Source organism: Lichenostomus cassidix, chromosome 21 (assembly GCF_008360975.1).
Source record: "Lichenostomus cassidix isolate B80296 chromosome 21, HeHo_3.0, whole genome shotgun sequence".
In the NCBI taxonomy this organism is placed as follows: Eukaryota; Metazoa; Chordata; class Aves; order Passeriformes; family Meliphagidae; genus Lichenostomus; species Lichenostomus cassidix.
In genome coordinates this window covers 2213862-2233602 of record NC_139501.1, presented here as the reverse complement: position 1 = coordinate 2233602, position 19741 = coordinate 2213862, and the positions used below count along the sequence as shown (strand labels likewise).

The 19741-nt window shown below is 42.9% G+C and overlaps 1 protein-coding gene across 8 annotated transcripts; it reads left to right on the top strand.

Annotated features, from left to right (window-relative positions):
* Positions 1-204: 204 nt before the first annotated feature.
* On the top strand, positions 205-19630 carry NADK (NAD kinase). Of its 8 annotated transcripts, none has more exons than XM_085080020.1 (12): positions 205-353; positions 5049-5262; positions 8220-8303; positions 10395-10524; positions 11008-11116; positions 11357-11442; positions 11717-11819; positions 12550-12701; positions 13259-13358; positions 14096-14253; positions 15403-15485; positions 16475-19630. In XM_085080020.1, the coding sequence occupies exons 2-12, from the start codon at positions 5090-5092 to the stop codon at positions 16620-16622; spliced, it is 1326 nt and encodes a 441-aa protein (XP_084936146.1). In that variant the 5' UTR covers positions 205-353; positions 5049-5089; the 3' UTR covers positions 16623-19630. The 8 variants fall into 8 exon arrangements, with proteins under 8 accessions (XP_084936146.1, XP_084936143.1, XP_084936144.1 ...); XM_085080017.1 differs by lacking the exon at positions 205-353 and adding an exon at positions 618-698; XM_085080018.1 differs by lacking the exon at positions 205-353 and adding an exon at positions 672-690.
* Positions 19631-19741: the final 111 nt, after the last annotated feature.

Sequence of the window (19741 nt, the reverse complement as noted above, 5' to 3'; positions counted from 1 at the left end):
TCTTTTTCAAGTTCGTTTCAGCATGTATGAACCATCAGTTTTTTACAGCTCCCTGGTTCCTCAAAAATAAATTACTACATAAAGGAAGAAGAAAAAAAAGTCCTCAGTTGCCACATTCTCTCTCCTATGGTGTGACTTGCTCTTATTTTGTGGATTCATCCTCGTGTGATTTATCCAGTGAGCTTCATGTGTGAGTGTGGCCTCTTTAAAGCAGCACTGGCTGAAGATGCAATTTGAAAATTATGAAACCTGATGGGTTTGATAACTGAAGAATCGTTTCCTTGTTGGCATCTATCCAGGAGCTCAATCCTACCTCTGCTGAGGTCTGTAACAGAGCTCCTGGTGATTTCAAGGTACTGAAACCTTTTGTTTTCTCAGATCAAGCACAGACTGGAAAAAGGCTTCCTACATTTCAGCACTCCATGTGTGTATTTGAGATTGAGCGATCCTCACTAAGTGGCGTGTGCTGTCAGTTTTGTGTCAGACAGGGTATTAACTCGATGATGAAAGGCCAGATTAGGGTAAAAGTTCGTGGCAGGTATTGTAGGGAGATTCGAGCAGGGTGTGAGAGAAGTTTGTGCCAACAGCCACACCCTCGGCACAGGGCGTGGTGTGAGCTGGAGGGCAAAAGGCGGATGGAGAGGAGGGGATGGGACAGTCCGGGCTGCCCTGAGAGGAGTGAGCGTTGAGGCAAGATGGTGGGATATGGGATGGTGGGATATGGGATGGTGGATGGGATGGGATGGGATGGGATGGGATGGGATGGGATGGGATGGGATGGGATGGGATGGGATGGGATGGGATGGGGCTGTGGGATAGTTGGCAGGGTGACATGCTTGGAGGTGAGAAGTATGAGATAGCTGGAGAGGAGGTGGTTGGAGCTGTGGGATGGAATGAGATAGGATGGTTGTAGGGGTGGAGTGGAAGGAGATGGGATGGCTAGAGGAGGGAGATGGCTGGGAGTGTGAGATGTTTGGAGAGGTGCGATGGCTGGAGGTGTGGGATGGGATGCTGGAAGGTGTGGGATAGCTGGGAGGTGTGCGATGGCTGAAGGAGATGGTTGTTCCTGCCATGCCCCTGTCCCATGGGCACCTCTACCGCGGCCACAACCCCACGCGGCGCCCACACTCAGCCTGCCGCCACACATCCCCAGCGCACCGAGCCCGCCGTGCTAATTAACGCTAATTAGCGCTAACCAACCCGCGGGGTCTCTCCCCCGTCGCAGCCGCACCGGCCGCGCCTGCGCAATGGCCCCGCGGCTGCAGCGCGCCTGCGCGGGGGCGGCGGGGAGGGACGATGGAGGCGCGCAGGGTCTGCCGGCCCCGCCAGCCCCGCCAGCCCTGCCTGCCCCGCGCCCCTCACAGCGCCCCTCGCAGCGCCCCGCACCGCCTGCTCCGCCGCGGGGCTCGGCCCTGAGCCACGCCGTGAGTCGGGGCGCCGGGGGAACCCGCGGGGCAGCGCGGCCGGGACGGGCGGCCCTGAGGGGGGAGCGGTGCGGGCGGCCGCGGCGCGGTGTGTGTGTGCGCGGTGCGTGTCCCTCTGTCCGCCCGGTGTGTGTCCCTCTGTCCGCCCGGTGCGTGTCCCTCTGCCCGCCCGGTGTGTGTCCTGTGTCCCCCCGGTGTGTGTCCTGTGTCCCCCCGGTGCTGTCCGGTGTGTGTCCCACCCTGTGTCCCCTCCCGGCTCCCTGTCCCCGCTCGGGCCGCTGTCCCAAGTGTCCGCAGCCTGTCCCTCAGCAGGCTCTGGGGCGGCTCTGTCACACCCGGCGGGATCCCCATGGCCATTCCCTCAGGGACAACAGGCTGTCCCCCGGCTTGTCCCCCTGCTGTCCCACTGCTGTCCCCCTGCTTGTCCCCCTGCTGTCCCCCTGCTCTGGGTGCTCAGTGTCCCCCCGTGCAGTGCTCGGGGGGTGTTGGGGTTCCGGAGAGGAAGGGTTAAATTGTTTTGCCTGCCCGTGGGCACGTGATGGTCATACCGGCTGGTTTTGGGTGGAAATAGCATTGGGGTGTGTAATCAAAACCTAAAATTGTAATGCTCGCAGACTGCTGGGTTTTATTACGGATTTTGGGTTTCTCCGTGCACGCTGGAATATGAAGTTCTGAACTAAACCAAGCTTTGACTGGAATATGAAGTTCTAAACCTAAACCAAGCTTTGACTGTATGATAGAGTTGTTTCTTCTTTTTTGTGTGTGTGAGAGGGGGTTTAGTGCCTTAGGGATGGAGTCACAGGCATGTAACCTCTGTTGGAGTGCTTTCTTCAGCAAAATGCAACAAAAAAAAAGCTCCACAGTGCTTTTCCACTCAGTGATCAAGCTCTGTAGCAGTGGGAAAAGGGATGCCAGTTTTGGATAGAACATTATCCTCTTATGCCACAAGAGAAAGTTGATAACAAAGTACAAAATGAGTTTTGAATTACTGATATAACTTCTAAGAAATCTCTACAAATGCTGCAGCCTTGGAGGTGAGTTAAAACACTGTGAGGACTTTGTCAGGATGGACCCTGCAGTAATCCTTTAACCAGGATGATTTAGGGCAGGGCATTTGACAGGAAAAGTTTGTTACGAAAGAACAGCTTACAAGCATGCTCGTTATAAAATAAAATTAAATCCCTTGGTGATTTACAGCCTTGTCTCCTTTTGGGGATGTCATGGGATTGTGTCCTTCTGTAAAAGATGGTTTGATGAAATCCTAGGAAGTTTTGATGCACAGGAATGCTCAGTGAAATTGAAAATGGGAAATGACAGTGAAACAGAACTTGGATACATGTGAGAGGTGATTCACCTGGCTGCTGTGTCACCATCACAGATATTTAATATTAGATGTTGACACTTTCTCAGTTGTCCTTCATTCTTCAGTGCTGGACATTTAAACACTTGCTTTTCTCATGTTGTTTTTATTTTGGACATGATTTAAAACAGAGCAGCCTTTTCATCAGTTTGTTACCATGTGCTTAAAAGTTTTTTGGATCCAATCCTGGAAGCTGTTCAGTGGTAGTTTTGTCTTATGTCAGGTCTGCTTATTCAATAAAGGTCCTGTGAGGGAATGTTAATTAAACAGTACATGGTGTAAGCTGTAGTTAAAACATCCTGAATTGGAAAGTATTACATGGAGGGAATATCAAGTTCTTAGGCTGTATTTAGTAGGTCTGTACAGTTCTTACTTCCAGTTTTGTGCTAATCTGATTTTCTTTACTGTCAGCATCTGTCAGATGAACATTCTTCAATCAAAGTCACATGGAAACACATCTTGCTTATTACATAAATTATTGCTCTTTGCCTCCCTTACTCAACTAACAGGCACAACATTTATATATTAAGCTTGAATTGCCTAAAAATAGAGGTACATTTTTCTAATTTTAGCTAGAAAAAATTACAAGAGTGTTGCAATGGCTGTTTCCCAAGTCTTGGTCACAGGTGACACAGCAATGAGTAACCCCCAGCTAAACACTGATACCTTTCCAAGGGCAGGATGCTATAAATTATTAATGGCTGGCAGTAATTGCACCTCTCTGTAGTGCTGCTCTCCTCGGGTAAGCCTGAGCTACAGCAGGAGCAAAAGTACTTTCTAATTTGATTAGGTGGTGGTTCTGTCTAATTTAGTAATGTGTCTAAAATTACAGCTGCATTTTAGTGATGGTTTTGTTGTCTGGAAGTTGGGATGCTGGTGAAATTGTGGGGATTGCCATTGTCTGGGGGCTTTCTCCCCAGATATCCTCATTATGTGACGATTTCCCAGAGCCATAGTCCATTTTAATAGTTACAGGAATGTTTAGTTCCTCTCTCTGCAGGATGAGGTGGGGAATTCATCCAAAGCGATGAAACCGTTGGGGAAAAACATCTGCAAATTTTTATTGAACCAACTTTTTCCCCGTGTTGGAATCAACTGACTTGAGGAATGTGCTGTTCCTCTGCACTGCACTCACTTGGATACTATTTGTTTATAGTTTAGTGTTTGTTCATACACTGAAAGTTGGTTTCTATTTATATTCTGATAAGACTTCTTCTCTGCTTGCTTCAAGTAATGATGAGAACTTGCACACAAGATTTCTAGAACTTCTGCAGTTATTTCGAGTTTGGGGTTTTTTTTTACTTCTGCAAAGCCGTGCTCTACCCAGCTGTTTATCTTTCATTTGTGCTGGTTGTTCGTGGAACTGAAATACTGCACATTTGTGCTTATTTTGTCCTGTTTGTTTTGGACCATCTCCCCAGTTTGTCAAAAATGAGTTAAGGACTTGGGTATCGTCCTCCAGCTTGTTTTTGTCTCTCCTCAGCTCGGTATTAACCTCTGTTTTTTTCAAAAGCTGAGGCTTATTAAGGTTATTTCCATTGCATTATTTGACAGGGTTTTTTCTTTTTGCTTTTAGAGTATTCCAGTTTTATCTGTCCAATATGTGTATCACCCAATAGGAGACATCTTAGTTTTTCCAGATTCCTTGGCATGTATTTAAAACTTTTTCTTTCCAATATCTAAAAAAAATAATTTTGTCTCTTACGTAACTGAAGACACAAATCTGTGCTGGTCTTGAAACAACTTTGTACTGAGCCTCTTCTCAATCTGGCAACACCCTTGGTCATTTTTCATTCCAGGGTTTTCTGATTACCTTGAAAAACTTTCCAGTTGCGCAGATTCTTTGGAGAAGTGTTTATCAGTGTCTGTGAACTCTGTGTTTCGTGTACCATGCTCCTCCAGCTTTTCTTCCAGGGACTTTAAAGCACTTTAATTGCCAAAAAACGATTATAAAAACCACAGTGGGGACACTGGGAAAACTCCACCTTGGTCAGCAGTGCTGAGCACAGAGCAGGAGCTACAAAAAGCAGGGGAACAGCTCAAACCACCATCTCACCTCAGCAGCAATGCTCATCTTCTGGACAATTCCAGTAATTTTTTTGATGTTCAGCACTTAATCTACTGAGAGAAGAGGGAGCTTAAGGATTGTGATAGCGAAGCTTCAGGTTTTTTTTGCGCCAGCTAAAAATAATTTGAATTTTAAGGAAGGATCTGTTACCTTTGCGAAAACTGAGATTTTCCTCCTCTCTCTCTCTCCATCCCAGGGATTGAATTTCTCTCTGGCTGAGGTTTCTGCAGTTCCAGGATGGAGATGAGTCGGGAGAAGCTGTGTGCCAGCAAGGCTGACGGGAGCTCAGACTCTGCCTACCACTGCTCGGCGTGTCACGGCGATGAGGAGTGGGGCAGCACGAGCAGGGGACGAGCCAAGTCACGGAGTTTGTCAGCTTCACCAGCCCTTGGAAGCACCAAAGAATTCAGGTAAGGCCCTTGGTTCTTCCCCTTGTTGCTAAAGTGTATGAAGTTTACTAGATTTTAGTGGTTTTGTTTTTATATGGCCGTGAGGGATTCTTAAAGTGCACCTCGGAAGGTTCAAAGCAAAGGGGAGTTGAAAGTGTAGAGCTGACTAAGAGCAGACTTGTAATCAGAATCTCATGGCCTGTCAAAACAGGTGTCTGCAGAGCTCATAGTCTCAAAAAATGATCAGTCAACAGTAGAGACAATTCCTCAGACTTTGACAAATGCTCAAGGCAGAGCTTTAGCGCTGTTTGTTAAAAACCTGTGTGTTAAAAACCTGTGTTAGGTTATGCGTGAGGCAGCGAAAAGTTTGTGTTTGCTGACGGTTTCAGAGCAGCGAGAAACACCCGTTTTTGATTGGAGCCAACCTTCTGATCTCATTGCAAGGCTCTTGTCATGTGGACAGGGTGGATAGAACTTTTGATTCGGTGATCTTTGGACCCGCTGTAAATATTGAACAGCGGGCAGGGGCAGCGCCGCGTCTTGATCTTTTGGGAGGCACAGCAGAACTTCACCTTCCTTGGGCTGTGAGAGTTCCTAAGGCACAGCCAGAGCCACGGGGAAGCTGCTCAGCAGATGGAATTCCTGTCCAGAGCTCCTGCTTGGCTGGTAGGAATGCTCTTGGGAGGCAAGAGCACCTACGGGTGAGGCTGAAGGTTGCAGGGGGTGGTTTTGTGGTGAAGGGAGGCATACTAAAAGCTTTGGTCTGGAGAGGCTGAAAGGTTAGGAAAATTAGTTAGGTTACCTGCTCTGCCTGTGTAGTTCAGTGAACTTGATGCTTTTGGGAAGTGTTTTCTGAGGGCTGTGCTCTGGTGTAGCTCTGGTGGTGTGTGCATGGTCAAAATGCATAAGGCTTGACATTTAAATCATGCTGTAAAACTGGTGGTTTTCCCCTTCTCTGCTTAAACCTTTCAGTCAACCTGTTCAGAAGACCATGTGCTCTAAATTTTTATGTATTATTTTCTAGCTAAACAGCTACTTTTCCCACCAGAAGTGCTCTGTCCATTGTGGGTTTGAATCAGGGTAATTGCTTCCGAGATTTTCCTTCATTAGGATGCTCTGCAGTCATTCACTGCCTGTCTTCAATCTGGAGCTAAATTGTCTCAAGGCATTTTGCAGGCTGTCAGGAAGTGCTGCTCTCAGGCTTCCTCTGTGGTGTTCAGCTCGAGGTAGCTGCCCAGCTGCTGTGAACTGATAAATAGATTTCCCTAAAAGATGTATAATTTCCAGGGCATTGCTGCTGCTCATTCTTAGCAAAGGCAGCCTGGCTGTGAATAACTTTAAATTCTGTTCACCGAAGCACTTCATTGAGCACTAATAAAACCAAGTGAAATCTCAGGCAGAATGTGCTCTAGTTATTAATTAGGGCTTAATTTTGGGATGTCATGAAGGTCAGGTGTGGATTTTTAATGCCTCATGTGGGAACAGAATTTGGCCAATTATTGGGAGTGGCATCAAATAATGACCTGCCTTGGAAGAAGGCAAAAATTACAGTTATCTGGGAGAAGCTGGAGTGGAGCAAGAAGTGGGAGGTGATGCTGCCAGGTTGTTATTTAACTCTCCTGATTCCAAGGGTAATTGTTCATAAGAAGATAGAGACTTATCATCCCTTTGACACATATTGGCACACACATTAATCTCTTGTTATGTCAGGCCTTGCTCACTTTTCTGTTTAAATAAATAAGGAAAACTTTATAAGACACTTAGCAATGCTCTTATCTGACTTGGCTAGTCATGCCTGAACTTGGAAATGGGAAAACAGTTGAAAAACAAATACAATTTCTGGTTTTGTTACTGGAATTCAGATCTTCGACTCGCATATTTTATTAGGCAGGGAACAAATAAGATGTTGCTGTTCCATAATTATATACATATGTTTAACCTGTGATCTGGGTTTGATTTTTATTACATTTCTGAGGGTTTTTTAGCTCTAGCAGTGAGTCATCAGGCTGGTCTGAGCTACTTTTTAACACACAATGGAAGACACTGCAGTGATGATTGTTACTGCCAAGCAATATGTAATTGAATTAAGCCCAGGAAAGGCATGTTTCCCCCTTCTCTTTAATGGAATAATTCTAACAGCAGTCACATAATGTTTCAACAGTTCCATGACTTGAGCAAGTTTTGTTCCCATTTCCAGCTCTGCTGGAGGAGGTGGGAGGGAGGTGAGGCAGCAGAGTTCTGACTTGCTGCAGATAATCTCATCCTAGAGCCAGGAGTAACCCTGTGTCCTGGCAGGCTTCAATTTTGAGGATAAGTGGCACCTCAGAGCTCTTGTTTATCTGAAGACAAAGATCTTGTTAGAGAAATAAATGGGGGGAAGTTGCAGTTTTTTTCAACCTGTTCAAAACTGCAGCCTGATAGTGCAGATATAAATCTCCATGTACCTCAGAGCTGAAGAATTTCTGGTTGATTCATTTATTAAGGGTGTTTAAATGACCAAGACACACACTGCTGTGACTTGACCATGCCAAAAACATCTGCAGGTGTTGGAGATCTCATTGTAAATGCTTGTCAAGGCACACTGAAAAACCCAATGTATGTACATTACTGCCTTAGTGAGGGCAAGAGCACTCACTGAGCTATTTTATGTGTATTTATCCCAGATTCAGTCACTCTAAAAACATGTGCTTTTAGATAAGATGTAGTGCTTCAAGAAACACAGAATAAAAGTGTTGCTGCTGTGCCTGCAGCAGTGAAACTCGTGTCACTTAGGAACTGATGGAGACATTTGAAATGTGAGAGCTAATCTGTAAAATTACCCTGCCTGGGAAGCTCTCACGTAGGTTTAAGAAATGCACTTTGCCCTGTATTGCTTTGTGCAGCTGGCTCAAAGCACTGGGTTTGGTGTTTGAGCAGCCAGATATCCCCAGTTTGTCACCACATCTCTTTTATTCACTGATTATTTTCTCTGCATTCAGGAGAACTCGCTCCTTGCACGGACCATGCCCAGTGACCACGTTTGGACCAAAGGCCTGCATGCTGCAGAATCCTAAAACGATTATGTGAGTATTCATCTCATCAGTGACACTATTGTGCTCCTTCTGTGGCAAAGAAACCAGCTGGCTTTTCCACTAATTCTGCTTTTTCAGCCCCCAATCAGCACTGTTTGTATTTTACCTGATATTTTGAAGTTTTCATGGTGCTTGGTTGCCACCCTGGGGTCAGCATTGCCAAACTGGCATGGTCTGCAATGCATAGTTTGCTGTTTAAAATGGCAACTCTTAATGTTTCTAACCCAACAAAAATTGTGCTGGGCACCACAAGGGAAGGAAGAGGAATTGTTCTGCGTACTGTGAGATCTGAGGGAAGCCTTCTCCCTCCCTTGGTGATGATGGTTGAATCAATTATTGAATTTGTACTTTGTGTTTGATCTCTGGTACTTCCAGTTTTGGCAGGTTTGCTGATAAATGTGGAAATAAGGGCTTGTTTCTGCTTAGTGGGCAAATAAACATTTTAATTTTGTAGGCTGGGTGGCTAAAGTGTTGCTTTCTACACCAGGTATTGTGTATTTAATAAATGGGGTCTTGACTTGGCCAGATGAGGAATTTCAGGGTTTAGCCAAGGTTGTGCTCCTTATTTTTGGAGCCCCCTGGATCCCTGGAAGTGTCCAAGACTAGGTTGGAGCACCCTGGGATAGTGTAAAGTGGGACTGGATGGTCTTCAAGGCCCTTCCAACCCAAACCATTCCGTGCTTCTTGCCCCTTTAAAAAAGTTTTATTTAATTGCTCTTCCAGTTAAAAGTAAGATATTCGAGTCAATATTTATTTGTCTCAATCTCTCCCTCTGCAGCCAGTAACCTTCCTGGTAACATCCAACCCTTTCCTGGGAAAGTGTGACACAAAATCCTCCCTTCTGTAACTCAGAGCTTCCTCATTCTCCCCCGGTGCTGTAAGGAGCCCTGGGGTGCTGCAGCGAAGCTGAAATCCAGCCCAGGTTGTGTTTACCCACCTGACCTGGAGAATTGCTCCTCCCAGGGGCTGGACCAGCTCAGGGATATAAAGACAGGGACAGGATTGTGCCAGGGGAAAGCTTGGGCAGGCAGAGCTGGGCAGCAGAGGTGGGAAGGACTGTTTGAAAAGCAAATTTTAAATTATTTTTTTTACTACACCCAAGGTTTTGCGGCTTCTAAAAACAAGCAAAACCCTGTTGGTGTTTTTTTCTCTTGTGCAGTTGGTAATTTGGTTAAATTCTCCTCGCTGGGGGGATTTTTATTTGACAGAAAATCGTGGGTTTTATGTGCAGGGAAGGTTTGGTGTCTCTTTCAATACAACCAGCAGCACTAAAGCTTGCAAACCTCCTTTTTGATGAGCAGATTTGAGTGAATAGTCAGTGGAAAAAAAAAAAAAGGATCAGGGTCTTGTGGTTTTGAGAGCAGGGGAGGTCAAATACCTGTTTGTTTTTGTTTTATTTTTAAATGAGATTTTCCTTATGAAATCTTGCCTTGAGGATCTGGAACACAAGTTTTACACAGGATTCTTCTGTAAAGCCTCACTTTTTATTGGAATTGATTGAAATCTTTACTAGAAGAAAAAAAAAAAAAATTCAGAGAAAAATGTATCCTTCTGAGGTTGCAGTTATTAATAAGTGATAAGAGCCTCAGCCTTTTATTTTTTTGGAGCTGTTGCATTTGCCTGAGCCCTGGAAGGAAACATGAAGATCTTAAAGCAAGTTATGAATAATTTTTCATTCAGTAGAACTGCATGGAATTGGTGAGTACAGCTGAAACAGGCTTTTGTTGAATGAAGCTGATCCTGGTTCTGGGTTTATTCAGTGCTGCAACCTTTAATTTCTGCTATATTTGTATATCAAATATAAGCACAAAAATGAAATGAATTTTAAATTTACATTGAGGTGTTTGATTCAGAATATTGGATGGGGGAAAAAAAATTATGCTGTGGCTTTTTCTGATCCTCTGATTGAATGTTTCTCCTTTGGGTCAGCACTAAAACAAAATAGAGGAAAGCATCATTGTGGTGTCAGTCAGTTGAATAATTTGATCTGAGAGCTTTTGTGGTGCTTCAGGATGTGTCCTGAGCAGATCAGAAAGGTGTAAGATCACAATGTGGTGATACTTGGGGCTTTTTGTCTCCCAGGCACATTCAGGATCCAGCAAGCCAGCGGTTGACATGGAACAAACCTCCCAAGAGTGTCCTTGTGATTAAGAAGATCCGTGATGCCAGTCTGCTGCAGCCCTTCAAAGAGCTCTGTGTGTACCTGACTGAGGTAAGAAAATTAAATTACAGCTGCTGCTTCTGTGCAGAATTGTATTTACAGACAGATCTTTATACACATTGCCACTGCATGTGCTAAAATTCATTGCAGAGCTTAAAATCAGTATGAAGTACCTTAAGTACAGAGCTTAAAGCTAAAAATTAAAGTAAAAACTTAAAGTAAAAACTTCCCTTCTGTTTCCAGTTCTAAATAATGGGAAATGGGATATGAAAAGCTTAAACCTTTCAGCCTTGAGCAAACACAGCAATGTTGCTGTATCATGTAATCAATATCCCAAGCTTTAGTTTAATTTATCAAATGGGCTGTGCATGCTGCAAAATTCTCATTAGGATCAGACCACACATTAAAAACAACCAGCAGATGCAGAACACTACTGAAAAATATTATTTATCTGTCTTAAATCAGTGGAAATGATGGAGAGAGTCAAATGTGTTGTTAGGAGGTGACTAACAAGCTTATTTTCTCTCCCTGCAGGAGAACAACATGATAGTGTATGTGGAAAAAAAAGTACTGGAAGACCCTGCTATAGCTAATGATGAGAATTTTGGACCAGTGAAGAAGAAATTTTGCACCTTCAGAGAAGGTATGGAAATGACTTCTTGAAAGGACAGTTGGAGTATATTTTTTGTCTTAGTTGTTGGGTCAGGTTTGTAAAACTAAAGTGTCTTTTGCAAACAATTGTTGTTACACCTTAGCTTTATTATATTTGTGAGTGGATGTCTGTATGGTGCAAATTGTAATTTTTCTTCCTGATTTTTGTTAGGAAATTAAGATTGTGGATACAACTTAATTCAAGACTTTTTATTTTCAATGTTGCTTCTAGATTATGATGATATCTCCAATCAGATAGACTTTATCATATGCCTGGGAGGAGATGGGACCTTACTTTATGCTTCTTCACTTTTCCAGGTTGGTTCTAATATAAAATAAACCTATAAACCTTTTCTTTTTGAAGTATTTGAAAGTGGGATTTTTTTTTCCCCCATTGTTACTGAGTTCAGCATTTGTCCTTTGCTGTTCATTCCTTCTTTTTTATCCTCTGCCATGTGAAAAGAATGTAAAATGTGTTGTTTTTATTGAGCACAGTTGAAGTTACATCAATAGTCACAATATTTACAGGCAATTAGTTGAAGTATGAATTGCTTTGACTGAGTAGCTTTAAAACTCTTTTCTTTATTGATAGGGTAGTGTCCCTCCAGTTATGGCTTTTCATCTGGGATCCCTTGGATTTCTTACTCCATTTAATTTTGAGAATTTTCAGTCCCAAGTCACTCAGGTTATAGAAGGTAAATTTAAGGGGATGAGGTGTGGTGTTTGTTTGTTTCTTTTTCTTAACCAACTCTTCTAGGTTGGCCCTTAAAATTTGGAGAATTGGATCTTAAATTAACAGAAATGTAATCTTAAATTAACAGAAGTTTTACATTGCATTGACCCATCCAGTGCTGCTCTCTGTAAAGGAAAAGGGCTAAGAAATAATTTGTGGAGTAAATAAATGTAAGATGATGTAGAATTTATGTTGAAGGGCAGCTAAACATAGAAATAAAGTGCAGTGTTTAAATACTGAGAAGTCAGGCAAATGAAATATTTGAGGAAGTAAATTTTTTGTTTCTTCAATATGAGGTTATTTGAGTTCCATCCAAAGTAGGTTCCTGAAAATATGTTGTCTTTCAATACATGTTTGTAATGCTTTAATTTTCTTTAAGTTTAGCTTTTGTCTCACTGAAGATCACGACAGTGTTTTCCAATCTTAAACTTTTCAATGTAAAATTTAAATTTTCTTTTTACATAATGAGAGAAGTGGGAAGGGACTAGGTTGAAATTCGACTTTGATTTTGCCCATTACTGCCAAAAATCAGTTTTGAGCTTTAGCCAAGTGTAGCCAATTATGTTGTGAATGAAAGTGGGAATGATGAAAGCTCAGGATGGCATTTCCTAGAGTTGGTTAGTCATTCCTGGGCTTTATTTCCTGTGCCAGCATTTCACTTTGGTGTGTTTTTCCCTGTGTTCCACCTGCAGGCAATGCAGCCCTCGTTCTCCGGAGCAGACTCAAAGTGAAGGTGGTGAAGGAGCACAGGGAGAAAATGACAGTCCAGAATGGGATAGAGGAGAATGGAGTTGTGTCTGCAAACCTGGAGAAGGAAGTGGGCAAGCAAATTATGCAATATCAGGTCAGAGGGCAAAATGAGCAAAAAGAACCAATATATTGTTTGTAACTTTGTAGTTGTTTTATTAAAACAATGTAATTGTATTATTTTATTAAAACTCTCCCCCAGCAGTGTGGGGCTGCTCCTTGCTGCTCCATCTCACAATCTGCTCTAAATGCTGAGGAATTGCTGCACATTATTTACTTTGTGCAGTCAGAAATGCTCATCTTGTACTTTGCTGTAAAAATAATTTCTCAGAATCATTTAGGCTGGAGAAGTTCCCCAAAATTGAGTTCAACGTTCCTTCTATTTTGAAAACAAAGTAGTAGATCTAAAGTGAGATACACCAAAGATTTTCATAAATGAGAGATAAAACCCTACACATTGTTAGTGACCAACTTCTGGAAGTAATTCTTAACATCTCAAAACTTCAGCTGGTGCTTGATAGAACAGAAGTATAAAGAGAGTTTAATTTGCAGGTATTAAATCAGCACAGATTATTACCAGATCTGGAAAACATGTTTTGATTTGACATTTATTTCATCACCAATGCAATGGAGTAATGTTTGGTGTCATGACAGGTCCTGAATGAAGTTGTAGTGGATCGTGGCCCTTCCTCCTACCTGTCCAACGTGGATGTGTTTCTGGATGGACACCTGATAACCACAGTGCAAGGAGATGGTGAGTGTGCTGGGATGGTTTCCCAGCTCAGCTACAGCCTGTTGCTGTTTTCCTGGTGGATTTCCTCACATGGAAACAGAGCTTCAGTTCACTGCTGGCAGCAAGCACTGAGTGTGCAAAGAATAGGTGTGTTTATTCCCACTGTGAAGCTTTAAGGTGCTGAAAGGTTTTGTTTATGGGCTTGTGAAGGCAAGCAGCTCTTTTTTGGGTATTACATTTCAGGCTAAGGGCAAGAAATGGCTCCAAAAAGATTGGCCTGGGTATCAGGAATTTGCTGAAGGCAAACAATCTCACAAACGTCTGGAGTTAATCTCTAAAGCTCTTACCCTTAAAGAAAAAAAAAAATGAAAGTCACTGTTACAAAATTGTGTAACCAGAGCTGCAGAAGTTTGTGCAACTTCTGAAAGCCCGTGGCAGGGTCAGGAGGGAGTTCCCCTCTTCGTGTGTGTTGGGCTGTGAAACACTAGTGCAGAGGTTCATTTCCCCAGCACTGGTGTTTGTTGGTGACTCCCAGAGGTGTGCAGTGCTGATGTTCCTGCCCTGTTTGCTGGGCTTTGTTGGTGACTCCCAGAGGTGTTCAGTGCTGGTATTCCTGCCCTGTTTGCTGGGAGTTGTTGGTGTCCCACAGAGGCATCCCTGGCTGTTCAGTGCTCATGTTCCTGCCCTGTTTGCTGGGCTTTGTTGGTGTCTCCCAGAGGTGTTCAGTGCTGACATTCCTGCCCTGTTTGCTGTTCCAGGGGTGATTGTTTCCACACCGACCGGCAGCACTGCCTACGCCGCGGCCGCCGGAGCCTCCATGATCCACCCCAACGTCCCTGCCATCATGATCACCCCCATCTGCCCCCACTCCCTGTCCTTCAGACCCATCGTGGTTCCTGCTGGAGTGGAACTCAAGGTTGGCTTCTGTTGTTTTATTTCTCCTTGTTAAATTAAAAAGTTCCATGGTGTGAGTGGGAATGTGAGCAGGGCGAGGAAGCTGGGAAGTGCTGTGTGGCTCCTGCTTCTTCTCATTTCCTCTGACTTCTCGCCCTGATCTGAGCAGGATCAGACCAAGGCTGGGTCAAGAATGTGTCTTTCTTTAAAAGAATTTGAATACTTTATGCCTTTCCTACTGGATTGTAGCTCTATTACATTCTATGAAATGGGAATTCCTACGTTTGCGTTTGACAATTTTACGTAGTCTCAGCTAAAGTGCCTGTAAATGTTTAGTGCTGCAGGGAATAAAAAATTCTCCTTTCATGCAGAAATACTGCAGATTTTAAGTATGTATTGGTAGCATTATCTGCAATTCACTGTTTGTCAGTGTTGTCTTGCAAAAAAAGGCCTTTAATAGCTGAGTATAAAATAGATAAGGTGCATTTTGGGCAAATACTCTTGTGCAAGGAAGAACCAACTCCTTTCTCCTTTTATCTCTGTTAGCTCTCTTCCTACTTAAGCAGGCTGGAGGTAATTTGGAAGGACTCTGCTAGGGGTGTTAGAGGATTAGCATTGAGAAATAAGTGTATGCTGAACGTTTTGTTCCTGTTTTACAACATAAATTGAATGTTTATTCATGGCACTGCCCTCAGCCCACAGTTACCTTCATGTCAGTGAGCGTTACTGGCCAGTGGTAGTTAATTCTTTTATTGGGAATTATGTTACAAGTGAGCCAAACTTCCTCAATTTAACAGCTTTGGAGTCATTATGTATCAAAATCTATTTTTGTGGATTAACTTCATTCTTTTTATTGACAGAGAAGCTAAGTCAACACCTATAACTGAATTAAAGCACGAACTGGCTGTTACTGGAAGGCCTCTGTGGGTTAGACCTTGTAAATATAAAAAGGGGATTTATTGCAAATAGAAAAATATGTGTATCAGCCAAACCTAAAAGAAAGGTTTGGAATTTGAGTGGTGTTTTCCTGCACTGCTGCCATGGACACATGAGGAATTCCAGTGCAGCTGTGGAGTTCCAAAGAGTCAGCTCTGCTCTCAGAGGGAGGATGGAGGAGGTGTTTGTTCTTTGGAGTTTTGGACCTGAAGTTGAGCTGATTTCTGTTTTTCAGATTATGCTCTCCCCAGATGCCAGGAACACGGCGTGGGTTTCGTTTGATGGAAGGAAGAGGCAGGAAATATGCCATGGAGACAGGTCAAGCCTTTTTCCTGATTGTATTATCTCTAAGTATAGAAAATCCTGATTCATGCAGCTCCCTCGTTCTCTAACATCTGCCAAAAGGGTTTTTGGCAGTGAAGAAATGAGCTTTTATAAACCCTAACACCTCCTAGAACACAAACTGCACTAAAAGGATTTAATTTCTAACTTGGGCTCTCTAGATCTTCCCATAAAAGCAAGTGAAATGTTCAGGCTCTGTAAACATTGCATGCTTCGCAAGGAAGATGGGCATATCTTTAGAAAACTGTAAATTTTAACTTCAAGATAAATCTTAGGAATTCTAGAAGATATAAACCAACAGGAGCTGCCTGTGAGCAGAGCTGCTGGGAAACTGGTTTAAACTGGGTTAACTGGGAGGGGTTGTGGTCGCTTGCTCTTGCCTTGAGTGAGCAGAAAGGTGTGAATTGCTCAGTTTTATGTTCAATATGTGGTGGTGGAGGGGATTAAAGGCAGCTGTGGGGAGGAGGTTGGTAGGTTTGTTATTCTGGATGCCCTTTTTCCTCTTGGCCCACACGAGTGGCCATGAAGGAAAATGTCCAGCTGGTGTAACACAGGTTTGATTTCCTCTGAGCTTGGATCACCTATAGAGTAGTTCAGGAGCCCAGTAAAGATCAAACACAAGGTTTGGCCCTTGGTTACACCTTGGAATTCTCAGAGGTGAGAAGGCTGACAGGCCAAGGTGGTTCCTTGCGTTTTCCTTTGCCCCTGTGTGGGTGATGTGAAGCCAACAAGATGCAGGATATCATATCAAAGCTGTGTCACAGGTAGTGTCCACAGAGCATCTGTGTTTATTTATTATTTAAAAAGCTCTTCATTATTTCAAGCTCAGTTGACACCAGCTTTAATTTGGCTCTTGTGTGATGACAGAAAGCTGCTGTTTGACACCATAGGTGTGCTGGGTGGGGAGCAGGCTGGGTTTTGTTCAGCTTGCTGCTGCCCTGGCTGACTGTGCTGTGCTCTTGCAGTATCAGCATCACTACCTCTTGCTATCCCCTCCCTTCCATCTGCTTCCGGGACCCTGTGAGCGACTGGTTCGAGAGCTTGGCCGAGTGCCTGCACTGGAATGTGCGCAAGAAACAGAACAACTTTGCCGTGGAGGAAGAGGAATTCTGAGTGTTTGCATCCTGCAGGACTCGTGGGAATGGAATGGGGCAGTATCTCTCCTCTCTGCTGGATTTTGGAGCTCTTGGTGTGGCGCAACCCCAGACCTGCCTCGTGGTTGTGGTTTAGATCCCTCAAATCCTGTGGCTGGGAAGGGTTGTTGCTCCTTCCTGTCCCCCAAGAGCAGGAGTGGAAGCTCTGGTGGTTTTAATCCAGTGTGAATTTCCTTCCAGATGAGCAGTCTGAGGGTGGATTACTCCTGATTGGTGTCAACAACCACATCTGCAGATCTGATTGTAACCTCTTAACTTACCAGTTCCATGGTAGGCTGAATGTAGATACACCAGGGGAAAGTGGCAGCAGAAAAGTGGCATTAAAATCTTTCATTTGGTAGATTTGTAACTCCATTTAACACTACTAGGAATAGAAAGGCTCTGAGAAGTTTTCTTTAAAAAAACAATAGCTCCTGTTTGTTATCTTAAATACCCAAAAAATACTTTCTTACTTGTAAGTGTGACACACTTAAACACCCACAAAGGATGTTTTTTATTAATAGATGGAATTAGTAATAAAAAGTATATATTTTTTATATATACAATTCTCTCTCTTGTGCCCATTTGAGCAGTGGTTGACCCTTGGCTGTCAGCACTGTGGAAATACCCACAAACAGCAGCAATGAGCTTTGATTATTATAAGTTTCTCTGGGTTTGTAGCTGAGCTAATTCATAGCTCTGCAGTTCCTCCTGGTGGGAATCATCCATGTGTTGGTTTTTCTTGATATTTTTGTTGGATTCCCTGGGATAAATGGTAGCATTAGAGACTATCATGGTTTTTTAAAAAAAGAAAATCCAAGTGTTCAAGAAGAATCTGGACTTCAATTGCTACTGTATTATAGTTCCACTATTGTCCTGAAGAAAATATCCTATTCTAGACCCTGAAATGCCCTCAACTTCCATGGATTCCTTCCAACTCTTGGTGCTGAGTAATCCAGGATGGGATTCTGCATTGGTGGGCTGGAAAAACGAGAGGACACATTCCCAATGGAGTAGCAACGGTGCCTTCAGCACACTCAAGATATTCTAAGTCTCACATTTACTTTTTTTAAGATGCTTTCAAACGTTTCTAACTTCTCTCTGTACATATTTTATCGTGTGTGCTTTTATGAAAGAACAAAACAACAACCCCAACGAAAGAACTGGTTGGGGAGGAAAAAAAAAAAGGGTTTGTACTGTAATTTACCTGCAAAATAACAAACCCGAGGATAATGTTTACATTTATGTTCTCTGTGGTGCAGTCTCATCATCATCTTATCCAAACTTCAGCATTTTCCAGTCTTGCTGCATTGGTCATTAAAGGAAGGGACAGGAGCTGTTCAATGTAAGCCTGTGGCAGAATCTTGCCAAGGAATTAATTGAATTTACTGCTTAAGGTGGGATTTCCTTGGGAATGGAGTGTGAATCTCTGTGGAACTTTTTTCATGATTGTCTTACGTTGTTTATGTGGTCCAAAGTGGAAATGGGAAATGGTTAATTTCCAGACTCTGCCTGACCTGTTGTCCTCTGATGGTTTCAATAATGTCTCATCCCTTTTGGTTGCTGCCCTGGGCTGAGTTCATTCAATGCAGAGCACTTTTCCAGAAAAGAGAAGCAAACTCTTGGCTAACGATTCAAATTGCAGTGGAAGTTTGTTCATATAAATTAATAGGTGGTTTGTACATTTTGTAAAATAGAATATTGGTTTGATTCAGTCAAAACCAGACGGATTTTGGGATATCTTGGAGAATATCCAGAGAGCTTTTGGGATTTCTCTTTCACTTGAATCTGCAGTAATTGTTTTATCACTGTTTTAAAGCTGCTTACGGGTTTCCTAAGTGGAGTATTCAGTTATTCGATAACTGGGTTACTTTTTGAACTAGAGAAGTGTCAGGCTTTTTGCTTTGAAACTATTTTATTTAAACATGCAATAATTGAGAGAAGGAACAGGGTATGGTGTCTAGAGAAACGTGTGGGTGAGTGGAGAGTGAGCAGTTCTAGGCACACTGGGGAGTGGAAATCATTTTGCAGAGGTGAAATGATTTATGAGCCTTATCTAGTATTTTTTTAAAGATAAAACTATATTCAGCACTTTTTATTTATGCTTTTTATAATAGTAAAGCTATTCTTGACTAAATTGCTGAACTTTTAATTTTCAGAGTGCACAGGTCATGCAATCTGTAATCAAAGTGTACTGAGCAACTTTAGATCTACATTAGGGGTTGGCTTGAAATTTATTCTTTCAATTTCTCACCTGCTGCAATTGCATTCTTGGCTCTGAGGCTGCTGCAGCTTTGCTTGTAGGAAATTCCTGCTGAGAACAACCAGTTTTTGGGTGGCTGATCAGCCAAGGCAGGGCAGTCTCTCAGTGACTTCAGTCCTTGCTTTTCCTCCAGAAAGCTGCCTTGATTCTCCCTGGTCAGCTGCTTTTGCTGTGTTAAAACATCACAAAGTTTATCTGAGTGTACAAAGTCCTTTCCAAGGCTTTTAATCTGCAAACTGCAGGAGAGTGAGGCTGGAGCAGCCCTGGAGGTCTGTATTTTAACTGCTCCAGGTGTGGGGGAGTTGAACCAGAGAAAAGCTGAAATGCACCTCATTTTATTGGCAATAAAACCTCATTTTGCTGATGTAGCTTATTCAGAATAACTTGTTTAAACTGTGCTTAAAAATGGGGGTTTGCTGATTAAGAGTTTCTAATAAAAGGGTTTGTAAGTCAGTGGTACCTACAAGTCCTTTCATCTGCAAAGGGCCAAAGTGGAAGCTGGGAAATTAATTTGATTTTTTTAAAAAAAACAAAGTTATCCTCTGGTAAAAATTGAAGAAGTTGTTACCAACAGTGTAGTAGGGAATAAAGCAGTGTACTGAATTTTTAAAAGATGAAAAAAATCCTGTTACATATTGTTAATGCATTGAAAACTTGGTTTTAAATATTGTTGAGAAACAAAGTATTTTTCAATCCTTTCAATAAAATCTTTTTGTAAAGTTGGATTGGTTGGTTTGCCCTTTGAACTGGGTAGAATATAAAACTGGGAATACACAATCACTTCCTTGGAATTGTGTGGGATTTGCCACACAGTTTTTTCCCATGGGACAGTGGCA

What these genes read in the sequence shown, in the direction of transcription:
- NADK (XM_085080020.1), top strand. Translation starts at nt 5,090, where the DNA reads ATGGAGATGAGTCGGGAGAAGCTGTGTGCCAGCAAGGCTGACGGGAGC. An exon ending in TCTGTGTGTACCTGACTGAG is followed by an intron (nt 10,525 to 11,007) that starts GTAAGAAAATTA and finishes CTCTCCCTGCAG; the next exon opens with GAGAACAACATGATAGTGTA. An exon ending in ATGCTTCTTCACTTTTCCAG is followed by an intron (nt 11,443 to 11,716) that starts GTTGGTTCTAAT and finishes CTTTATTGATAG; the next exon opens with GGTAGTGTCCCTCCAGTTAT.